Raw genomic sequence first — 12,528 nt, forward strand, 5'->3', positions numbered from 1 at the left:
AACCCACACTACATCCAAAATGTCCAAATGTGAAAAATGGAGTTGGAATATTCGGCGGAAACCCGGACTAGAAAAATGTCAAATCTCTAAGCTGAACTTAGATGCGAAACTATTACACATATCGTAACATTAAAATGGCTAAAACCACAAGACCAAAATACAATAACAAAAAGTAAAGCTACAGGTATTGCTTATGTGGTGGGGTATGAGGGAGGCGGTATATCTGTAACAACCAAGATACAAACGTGGTTTAAATGTTAAATTGCAGAAGTAAATAAATTCGCCTGTGTTCATAACAAAATGTGGACATAAACCGGTCTCCAAAATGACAGATATTTATCCAACCACAGCGTATTTACACGGTAAAAATGTGATGTAATTCCGAGACGAAATGAAATTATAGTTTGCATATTCTTTAGTCTACTGTTCCAAATCAAACACTGTAAATATCCGGTCACAAACACATTACAGAAAATTTGGAAATTTCTGCATCCAGTAAACCTTCTTTCACATGAATATCGTAATATTAATGTAACGTTTACTTGTGAAAACGACACTTTAAAATTTACGTAAACTTGGATCGTCCGCTGTACGGGTAGTGCATCAAACAATGCGATATCACACACATTGGACATTCTGAGTTGAACAATTATTTTGTCTGTATAAAATGTTCTGTTGATTAGGAAGGATGTTTGTTCTTTCATTTATAGCTTTTAAGAAAAGTATAATCTACTTTTAAACGTCAATACTAATGCAGACAGTTGAAAGGTGCATCGTCTGTCAGAATGAACGAAATTATTCATTCTTCTTTCCATTTAAATAATGTCCACTAATTAAAAACTATTTGAATAAAAGAATCTCAAACAGGTAATGATTTAATATTAAATTTATGAGACACGTTGAATAATGTCCAACTTTTGCGAGCCTAGTTCAACTTGTTTCATAAATTCAATATTAAATCATTTCTCATTTAAAATCCTTATTTGTATTCTTCCAATGGGTATTTTTTTAGCACTGTTTGCTGTGCAGTTCTGGAAGTACATATGGTCAGTATTTAGCAAATATTTATAAAATGTTCTTTACAAGAGCTTATATCCAGAGTAATGTTAATCCATAATTGAAGAGAGAAATAGAGCGTAATAAGAGATAGCAACATTTTAGTCATGTTAGTTTCCTTATCTACAGCTGTCTATGTATTATTGTTCATCATTTATTATGATGATGAAATCATCGTTACTTAATTTTTGTTAGTCGAAATTCATCGTTTCTAATAATATACAAATTTTACGTCGGACTTTACTTGTCATCGTTTTCTTAAAAACAGCGACAGAGAACTAGCCTTTATAAATTTATTATAGCAAGATTTACCCCCCTTTGGGTGAGCCTCTTAGTACAGCTAAATAACTGTATTATATAAATACGGATTCATGACAAAATGTTTGTTTTATTACTGTGAATAGATATTTTCTCATACGTTTTAATTTCAAAAATAGTGATTTAATGCATTTCCTCTGAAATTTAATTTTAAGTCGATAACTTGTTATTTTATTGTCTGTTGGTTCATTTTCCAGTCTACTTAAAGCTCGATTGGTTGTTATTTTATTGTCTATTGGTTGATTTCCGAGTCTACTTAAAGCTCGGTTGGTTGTTATTGTATTCTCTGTTGGTTGGTTTCCCAGTCTACTTAAAGCTCGGTTGGTTGTTATTTTATTGTTTGTTGGTTGCTTTCCCAATTGACTTAAAGCTCGGATGGTTGTTCAGACACTGTGCATATATTAATCAGATCTACCATGATAAATAAAGTGGCCAATGGCTTCACCCTCCCATCTCGTACAGACCAATTGGCGATTTTATTGCCACAGTTTTGACGTTTGGCAAATCCGAGGGCACGTTAGATTCGTTGGATATTTAAATATGTTTGCATCAAATTTGCAAGCAAGAAACAAGTACAAACATGGAAATTACGTTATTCTCAAGAAATAAACCCCCAGAGCTTTCAGATTTTATTTCTTGATTCCTCAAAAATACAAATTGGTATTGTTTGAAGAGGTTGTACGGTTTCTCAGTCTTATGGACCCCGCCGTTCACAGAACATTGCAGGAGGTCGGAAAAACATTCAGAAGAAATATGCTTGGACATAACAACCCCTCCCCCCCACTAGATCCTTCCGAATAACCTGCAGAAGTCTGAGCTTCTGGTACAACGTTGTATTGAGGCCATTCCCAACCTTGGAAAAGCATCCTTTCCAACACGTGCTTGCATTAAATAGATTTCCCCGGTAATCCTTAAAACTGTAGCTTGTGGTTGAATAATGCATATGAAATGAGGACTTGTAAAAGGCGTAATTACTAAAATATATCATAAAACGAAAAGGTTGATTTACATTGTACAGTATTGCCATCTATAGTAGGTTCTTAATACATGTACATTTTTTGTTTACATTTCTTTTTAAAAAAAATAATATGAATTGAAACTGCTAAATCTGACCCAGGAATTGTCTCTAAGAAGGTTATGCTATGTTCAATCTCCATAGTTTGAAAAAATCATAGAAATGTGTCAGGTCTAAATTTGACCTACACAACTCAGATTGCTGATATACAGATCAAAGTCTGCATTTGGCAGGGCCAGAATTGTTAATAAAATTTCTGTCTCAGTAAGATCACATTTAAAGAATTTTTGCGATACTTTAAGGAATGACTCTGATTTCAGTAATCAGCGTATCTATCGTTTCCCATATCAAAACTCTATATCAAAGTTTTAGTTCTGAATTGTCGCTCTAAACTGCAGACTATGGAATTTATAAAACGAAATTGAGAACAGGAAGCTGTTAGTTCTGCTCATTTTCAAATCACATCATTATTCAGTGGTTAATAGTACCAAACCACAACTCTGTTGGGAATTTAAAAACCGCTGGCTTCAAAATATTTCCATTCATCACTGTGTTCTAAATTTGATTCTGTTATCAAGTCCTGAAACAGGACACAGTTCTGATCGTATATGCTTCCAGTAGAGGGTTGTCTGTGTCTGAAATTAGCAGCTTTACAAAAGTTAGATTCAACACACTTTGCAACACAGTCAAAGAATGTTCTTGCATGAGTGTCTTCAATAATAACATCCGAGGTCTGTTGCTGTCTATATTTGTTGGCCTTCAGTTCAAATTTCAGAGTTTGGAACGTTTTGTCCTTAACTGAAATTAGTAATAATAATAATGAAAACGTAATAATTCTGTATTGAAATATACATATTACTGCCATCACATTTCTTTCCCAAATTAGTCATTACGTATTTTTTTTAAAATATTTTAGTACATTACGTGAACTTTATATGTGATTTTTCATAATTGATAATAAAATTCTACATATTGATATAAGCCAATAGGTATTTGAACAAAGATATAGTAAATACCTTTCAACATTTATGGCATTGAAATTCCAATGCTGACAGACATTCAGCAATATATTCAGTATATCAAGAGTTATTGATAATGCTGACAGTCTGGAGCATGTGCTATTTTTATCTCTTGTTTTAGCCAAATTACCAAGCTCAAAGTTAAATTTATAAGACGTTTCTCCTTACTTGATCGATGCTATTCCGTATTGATCGAAACTTAATTCTTCTAAACGAAACTATATGCACACATGTTCTGTGGAAAAAAGATCTTAACGGACTGTTCAGATTCGTGTTTCAAGTCTGTAGAAAACTGTTGGAGTGTTACGTGAGACACGAAAGAATTATGTATTACTTACACCTTGGAAAAACAAAGTCTCATAAAGACCGAAGTAAGATAATAAATAGTTATGATAGACCAATCCAGCTAGCTGATTAAAATACTATCATCTTTTGACATGCTGTACGCATGCGTTGCATTTTTCATTACTGCTGACTGAATACATTTTAACCAGTACTTAATAATCATAAAATATATTCCAGTAATACAAGCAGTTATACCATCTTCACCTTATAGAAAAACATTTCCTGTACATTGTTTCAATGAAGTAGTTTTATTTGTTTGTTTATTTGTGCTTGTTTGTTTCTTATTGAATTGCTCTTGTCGCTTTCAAGTGTCAGCCTCTGCAAATTCCAATACATCTGCATTATCGGTTTACATCGCAGTGAACAGTTTATCAATTAGATCTACTAATACATGACTAAATTCAAAATCTAATACTTCCATAAATTGACTTGATTTAAAATCTGCCTTCGGATTGGGGGGGGGGGGGGGCGGGGGGCGGAAGACACTAGCCGTGAAAGCAATAGACCTGCAATTAACGAAACGCCCGTTATCGCATTATCTCGTCGACTGTAATCTAAGTGCACTGTTTATCCCTCAAGCGTGTGTATTATAAACAAAAAATAAACGAACTGAAGAATTGTATACAATCTGGATATCTTTTATGGAAGCAGAATGAAAAATAAATAGATAAATAAATACAACATGATATCATGATTTGTGGGGTATGTGATGCTGTGACATAACCCGCTGTCTGTGTAGGACATTTATGTTCACATTCGCATTTATAAAAATAAGGAAAAAATACAAAATTAGGCTTGATAAACTAAACAGGTGATTATTTCAAGTTTTCTGTGTTTAAAAATTTTAGAGCAGCCTATAATATTTCACCATGTTCATTGTCTTGCATTCCAGGAAAGTAGTAGTATTAAGCCTCAATTTCGATACCATCCCAGAGAACCTGACAACTGTTACACGAAATTGTGAAATTAATATATTGTAAAATATGAAAACTCGTCAATAATCTCCAGATATTTACCATAACAAATGTGACTAAAGTTTCATATATTCCGCCACCTTTCCTGAATATATATTATAAAATTGGTTTCTGAAATATTTAATGAAAATTTCACCTTTAACCAATATAATTTTAAGCATTTTATCCTTTTTGCAGGCAACTCGCACGTTTGGAAATAAAATTAGAATCTATTCCTCGTATATTAATAGCACGTTATCACGACCGTACTTATTCATTGTGCATCAGCAAGATTAGGTTCTGCCAAATCATTCACTGGAGATAAAATGGTGAAAGGCATTCACCCTGATGTACTCCAAATAAGTCAAATGATAAATCTATTATGATGCTTTAATATTGATCTAAAAGTAGCACCCACTGTTTGAATAACATTCATTATTTTGCCAATAATAATTAGTTTGATTAATTTAAACCACAGATTTTGTTTCTCTACAAGTAGTCAAAAAACCTTCGTAATCTCAGCTAATCAAAATCTTTTTGTTTTACAACTGTTTATCCCATCATATCAAGCAGTTTATTTTACATCATAATCCTTAATTTCATCAAATCAGCATACCACTGCTCGAATATTTCATCTATAACTCACTAACTATTTAAAGATTTGACCTGATCGCATTACAGTTAACTTAATAAAAACAGTAAGGGGCAGGTAACAGACGAGATAAGTTGGTTAAAAAGAAAGAATTATGAGTCAGACATTTTGTCACTCCATACAAAAACAAGTATAGCTATATTGCTACTACTAAACGAAGGAATGTGAGCAATGCATACATGGAACATTATGGTATAACAGACAATTATCATGAAGTTTCAGCATAAATAGAAATTGAAAGGTATAACCTAATATTGTCAACTTGAGAATAGGCAAGAAATGTGCAGGTATGCGTTCCAGTGCTTCTAGTTTTAAATAAAATCGGAAAGCATTTCTAATTTTTAAGAAAAGTATTTGTAAGCTTCTGCGAAAAATGTAATAAATCTTTGGTGAAACTTCAAATTATTGAAGCATCGGAAAACTTGTCACTGAAAACAAATATATAGAATATCCTTTGCCAATGACTTTTGATGAGTCCTTTTAGTATGTAATTCTAAAAGACTATTACTAGCCATCTATCATTAAGGTTTCTTCAACAAAATTTGTAAAGTCAACATTTTCGTATCTTCATTATTCTGTTTCTTTTCACTGTTTAATTCTTTCTGCAGCTGTTGAAACTGATGGCAATGGATTGCAATTTTATATATAGACTTCTTTGTTTTCCCTCGTCACTCTTTGATCTTATGTTTTATGGTTTATAGATTCTTCAGTTTCTATAACTATTTTCTCTCCGTCTTCTGCAAGATTTACCTTAGCTTCCGCTCTGGCAATTTGTAAATCTTGAAAACCATTTGATAAACAATCTTTCTGCAAATGCCTATTGGGCACCTTATAGTTTCTTATCTATATCGTCTATTTTTGCCTGGAGTTCTTAGAGCAGAAGAGAGTATAGTTTTTTTTCTTCTATCGTACTATGAACCACAGCTGTAACTTTTTATTCGGAACTCGTTCACTGTATGTTGATATCTTTAAAAGTCTTATCCTCCAAAGTCTGTCATACATAGAAGACAACACGTTTTTGTACAAACTTTGTCTTAACTAGACAAGATTTGTCTCGTTATCTGTTCGATTTGTTGTCCAAGATTTAGTCTTTGTTTAGCGCTTGACTTTGTGCAATAGCTGTATTTTCTTTACCTTTTCTTTCCCTATAAATTTAAAATTAAGGCCAATAGGACCTCTTCCAGATAAGTATGTCGTTTATTTGAGAACAAAGGGCTGTTGTAAATATATATGTAAGTGGTGTACGATTATAATCTATTCCTATAATTTTCCTACCAAGCCTTTATTGTTTTTTGTAACTTGGTATTTAAATATACCTGTTGTTTTCTGGACAAATGTAATCATCCAATTGATTTTTTTAAAAATTTCCCGAGTCTATATACAATAGTATATAATAGTTGAAGCACAGTCATACAAATTATCTTTAAGTAATTGTACAAAATATGGGTTTGGCTTTGTTTTGTCATAAACACACACATTTTGTATTTGTTTATTTTTATCGACATACTATTGGCTATTTGATTTTCAGTATACATTTGAAGAAAGAAATGAAATTGATCATTATGGGTCGGTGTTTCGTTACAAATGAATTTAAACACTATATATATATATATAGATTCATTTAAATTTGCAAATTTCAGAAGTTTGGAAATGGTACAAATTTGTTACAGAAGCTGTAAAATCAGTATGGAATATGTATCTATGTATGTATCTATGTGTGTGTGTGTGTGTGTGTATGTATGTATGTATGTATGTCTATATATATATATATATATATATATATATATATATATATATATATATATATATATATATATATATATATATATATATATATATATATATATATATATATATATCTGTGTGTGTGTGTGTGTGTATGTACCTTTGCATGTAGGTATTGAGGACCACGTTTTGTTAGCTTGGCAAGTGACATTTATTTCCGCCTGACGGAAGGGTAACAAGTAACCGGTTTCACATCTTACAGTAGCTGTTCCTTGATACTGATTGGATGTGTATTGAACTTGACCATGTTGAACAGTCATATTTGAACAGGTAACCTCTGTAGATAAGAAAAAATATAGATTATGCTATATATATTATTTTGCAATTTTTATGTCGGAAATCAAAATTATATTTTATTATTAAAAATACACAAATACAAGTCATTCAATTGGCCATGCATATATGCATGTATGCATGCGTGCATACATACATGCATACATACATACATACATACATACATGCTCCTTAATTCTAATCTGTATTTTCATTTCTTAATCACGTATGCAGAGGAAGAACTTTATAAAACTTAAGGCAAATACAGACTTGGAGACAGATGCAGAGACATACTGAACGGTAGATACAAATAATGAACACACACACACACACACACACATATTTGATATATTTAATATTTACTTTGGCAATCTCCAGGTAAAATACTCCAGCCCTGGCTTTGTTGACAAAGTACAGAAGCAACTGTTTTCCCATCAGCAAACTCGTATCCCTCTTTGCATGTGTATTCTACCCTTGTTCCAGTACTATAGGAGTCTTTTACCGGGGATTTGGTCACATTGGTGATATTGCCATCATTAACAGTAGGAGGCAAATGACATCCCTCATCTTATAAATAAATAAATAAACAAATAAATAAATAAATAAATAAATAAATAAATACATAAATAAATAACAAGAATATCTTACGAGTGCATCTTATAAAAATAAATAAATGTTTATAGATACAAAATAAATTTATTTTGTCGTAAAACTCCTTACGATCTTTGTGCGCTTAGTTGTCGTTATCTGTGAGTGTAATCCTTAGTGAATTGACGGATTAAATTAATAGATTGATCAAGGCTATTAATTTATTTATCTTGGTGTGGAATAGTTGGATGATGTTGATATACTGATCATGGCCTGCAATTCATTTTTTTTTTTGCTTTTGTTTGAAATAGTTGACTTTTTGCTATCTGCAGATTTAGCTCTTTTTTGTAGCTTATAACCTATTTAGATATGTTTTATATATGAAATATTTGTTAAATTAAGTCCATACCTCAATTTATGCCATATTTAACTGACTAATGCGTTCATCGTCTTATAAGCGAAATAAGATGATATAGTAAGTGCAAGATCAGCTTATATCATTATATCATCTTTTTTAGGTGGGGAAAGGGACGGGTTTTCCATTTTTTTAATAAAAAGAATGATTCCAGTTTTGCAAATTGCACTCGCAGATTGTACAAACATTCAATTTTAGTAATTTTAAATTTAAATTTTTGTGTAAAAGATTACATTCATAAATAGAGTAAGTCAATTCTGCAAAATGGTCAGGGTGTACATACATATTAAATGACTTTGACACCAAAATGGCAGATATTTCATAATGTAAATTGTGATTTCAGATGCTATCCCAGTAGGTGGCAAGGCCAGGAAAATGGCATGGTACCTGCTTAAAATTGAAACCACTTGCAGTCTAACATGAATGTTATCCATATTCATTGTCTTCCTTGTCTACTCCCAGAAACGCGTTGTAGTCAACGCAAACCTAACTTTTCAAATTTATAAATTTGACGATAAATTGTATAGCATATGTTTGTTACAGGGTGTTGGCTTTTGCTTTTATTGTTATGAGATGATTAACCAACATTACAGTTTTGCTGATGCAATTTAGGCCTTTCTTTTGGACAAGCTTAGGAATCATTCCTGTTCAGTATACTGAGATGTATCATAACGCATTTCTAATTGTTTTAACCATAATTCCATACTGTGTACTCAGACATATATGAATGCATCAAATCCAAAATATGTATTCAAATCACCTAAAGCATTTTCATTCAACAGTATTAAGTTGTAAACATGTCAGATATATCCTCTCTGATGATCTTCATTTCGTACAGAATCTTAACCTCCTGCAGAAAATGTTGCTGTTTACATAATATTTGCAGTTTTATTTCAGTAGCCATGTCTATATTGTTATGTGTTCTTACTTTATCTCGTGTACCTGACATTTATTATGACCTTCATTAAGAGTGAAAACGCCTAACTGACTTTTGTCATGATTTAAGTAGAAACCAAGATGTTTACTAGAATTTATCTTGACCTACGACGCAAAAGAGTTTGTGGAAATTTTCCTACAGAATATTTGGTTTTCTAGAATTATCTTTTGCGTCGTAGGTCAAATGGGTGTTCTTTTTTATTTTTGATTTGTTATGAATTATTCGTTCCTTTTTTACATGGGTTTTTGGAAATATCTGATCAAAGTTTGCAGAGATGAATGAATTATTTTAAATTGTTCATTGGAATTACTAAGTGCTCTTTTTCTTTTTGGAATAAATCACTAATTTGGTATTGAGAACTCAGTCAAAGTCATTCTGGATTTTATTAATGTGGTATATAAGGACATCCAAGACAATCGGAATGCATTCAAAACATTCTATACTTTTAGATCTGTGATAGGACATTCAAAAATTTGTTTAACTTAATTCACAATATTGCAAATACCTTTTCCATTATCACTTTGTAAGTTAGAGAAATAAATTATTTGTTGATTATATTCCACTTTCTGGTTTCGCTTCTTTCCATTGCACAGTTTAACACCATATAATCCTAGCAATCGAGAGTTTGGGGCCCTCCGGCCCCCGTTATATTGAAATCTTGAAATTAATCGAATGAAAAACAATTACATACAATTTACTAAATAAAGATTTTAATTACTGTTGCGTACATAACGAGTTGTTAAGAAAGCTGAACATAACTAATCAAAAAGAAGGTCCTTTAGGGATTGACGCCAGAGCCATAAATTGCCCACCTCTGATTTTGCATCTCTCTCTCACTCCGTCTCTATCTCTGTCTGTCTGTCTGTCTCTGTCTCTCTGTCTCTCTCTCTGTCTCTCTCTCTCTCTCTCTCTCTCTCTCTCTCTGTGAGAAAGCTTGCCAGTAGCTTCTCGAGGGTCGGTGGTTCTTTCCAGTGTTTTCCTGGGTTCTTCCTCCACCATTAATACTGGCCGCCATGTATAGCCTATCGTGTGCTGAAAAATGGCGTTAAACCCTACAACAACAACAATCTCTCTCTCTCTCTCTCTCTCTCTCTCTCTCTCTCTCTCTATATATATATATATATATATATATATATATATATATATATATATATATATATATATATATATATAATTGGCATATGCATTTCTCCTGCAATCTCTGTGAATAAAAAAGAGAAGTTTTTATAGAAGAGGGAAATATAGATTTCCAAGATTCCTTTCAGACCCTTGGTTTCTTGTCGTAAAGGAGAACAGTATTGTACTTTTTATGCTTGTGACCAGAAACATTGTTTTGCTCATATCCATTCTTAGATGTTTTGGTGACCTTGGTTAATTCTGAACATGAATCTGCTTCCTTTCACCATACTGCTCCGGTGGCCTAGTGTGTTATAGTGTCCACCTCGGATGCGGGAGGTCATGGATTCGAATCCCGGCCCAGTCACATCAAAGACTTCTAAAAATGGTACTAACAGCTGTCTCGCTAGGCGCTCAGCATTAAGAGGTTAGTGTTAGGACTGGTCGGCCTGGTCTGAGGATAATGTGACTGGGTGGGACTTCATGCTATATGTCTGCGGCATGATGCGCCAGTGCTAGACATCAACTTAAACTGCCACACTGCAGATATCGTAGCGATATGACTGGAAAGGTTTTGAAGCTACGTTAAAAATCTAAATCACACACACACACACACACACACACACACACACACACACACACACAAAAACCACTACCACCACGACCATAGGACCATTTAAAGCCAATAAATGACCTAGTGGCTGTGCCAAAACACTTTACACGTTAAGAAGGTCCCTCAGCACTTACCAAAGGATCTGTATACAGCGAGATTAGTTAAATTAGACCCACAGAATGCTGAAATGTTTTCTGTAAAAGGGCACTCGCTTTCCTCTAGGTGGCCATAAATCCCAAACGTTGTACTACATCTGCAGTCGCACTTTTCATCTGTAACGTAAATACTTCCTGTTTAGCGATTAACGTATGAATAAAATTAATGTGTTATTTATGTTAATGAACCTAGATACCACGTTTTCATATTACTGCATGAAATCATTCTAAACATCATGGTCTGTTTTCATTGCGAATGGAATAACTGCAAGTCTTAAAAAGACACTCGGTGGTATTCCTGGTGATACGTCTAAATTTCCTTAGCTTTTAACCTAGGAGCATATTGTTAGATGTGCAAAGAACAGACTCTTAAAAACTAAACAGACATTTCAGCAGTAAATAAATTACCTACCCTTGTAATTTAGTGCTATTCATGAACCTCAGCATTGTCATAATCGATAAATATCATTCTGTTTCAGTTGCCTGAAACTTTTACTTTCGTTGCTGTTAGTGATGGCACGTAATCTAGTCATTTTAACGTTAATTAGTTATTTTGAAGTAATAACAACTACAGGCTCAGGGGCAATTTAAAAATAGCCATTATTTACATCTGATGTTTTCTTATATAGAACTCTGTGTGTGTGTCTGTATTTGTGTGTGCATGTGTTTGCAACTGGACTGAACTCAGTAACAGCTTACGGATTTTCCTTGCCTGCGAGGATCCGATTATAAAGAAGGATACATAAGTAGTAAATGGGGCCACATTAGGGACATATGAGAAATATGGCTGGCCCTGAAAAGGGCCTTTGGGTTTATGTTAATATTAATATTAACATAGATGGCATCTGTCACATCTTCTTCTTTTTCTTCTTAAACTCCTTCTAACTGCAGGTCCATACACAAGTACCCTCTTGAGACATCCTTGTCTTTCTATGTAAACTCTCCTTATCCATCGACTAGTATCTGTCCTATCAACAACAGTCCACTTGGACCTGACATACATGAGCATGTCCGTCCTAAACATCATGGAAGACACAAGGGTGGATGACTCAACTGTGGTCCACATCTTGAAGCGACGAGAATAGGTGAATCAATGCAGTGAACTGCGCTTATTTATAGGTACAGGAAGGATTGAAACGGATTGAATTCATTCACCAATCCGAACACGCGTTACAAAATTCAGTCAGCTCGCATCCAATCCGAAGAGAGCAGTCTGTGACGTCACGTGGTCTATATAGATTCGTTAGCGCTTGTGTGCAGTCAATCTATGCGACAGTGATTCAACATG

General features: G+C 33.4%; 1 protein-coding gene across 1 annotated transcript in view; it reads right to left on the reverse strand.

Moving 5' to 3' along the window:
* Positions 1 to 1,990: 1,990 nt before the first annotated feature.
* The window catches only part of LOC149791464 (uncharacterized), an 85,394-nt gene continuing 74,856 nt past the window's right edge, over positions 1,991 to 12,528 (reverse strand). Inside the window, exons 29-32 of the mRNA XM_089969427.1 lie at positions 11,220 to 11,357; positions 7,780 to 7,983; positions 7,244 to 7,420; positions 1,991 to 3,187 (exon numbers count right to left, since the gene is read on the reverse strand). Coding sequence (XP_089825553.1) covers positions 2,901 to 3,187; positions 7,244 to 7,420; positions 7,780 to 7,983; positions 11,220 to 11,357 — 806 coding nt within the window. The 3' untranslated portion in view covers positions 1,991 to 2,900. The remainder of the gene's footprint in view (positions 3,188 to 7,243; positions 7,421 to 7,779; positions 7,984 to 11,219; positions 11,358 to 12,528) is intronic.

This window comes from Sinohyriopsis cumingii, chromosome 9, assembly GCF_028554795.1.
Source record: "Sinohyriopsis cumingii isolate HCF-2022 chromosome 9, ASM2855479v2, whole genome shotgun sequence".
NCBI classification, from domain to species: domain Eukaryota; kingdom Metazoa; phylum Mollusca; class Bivalvia; order Unionida; family Unionidae; genus Sinohyriopsis; species Sinohyriopsis cumingii.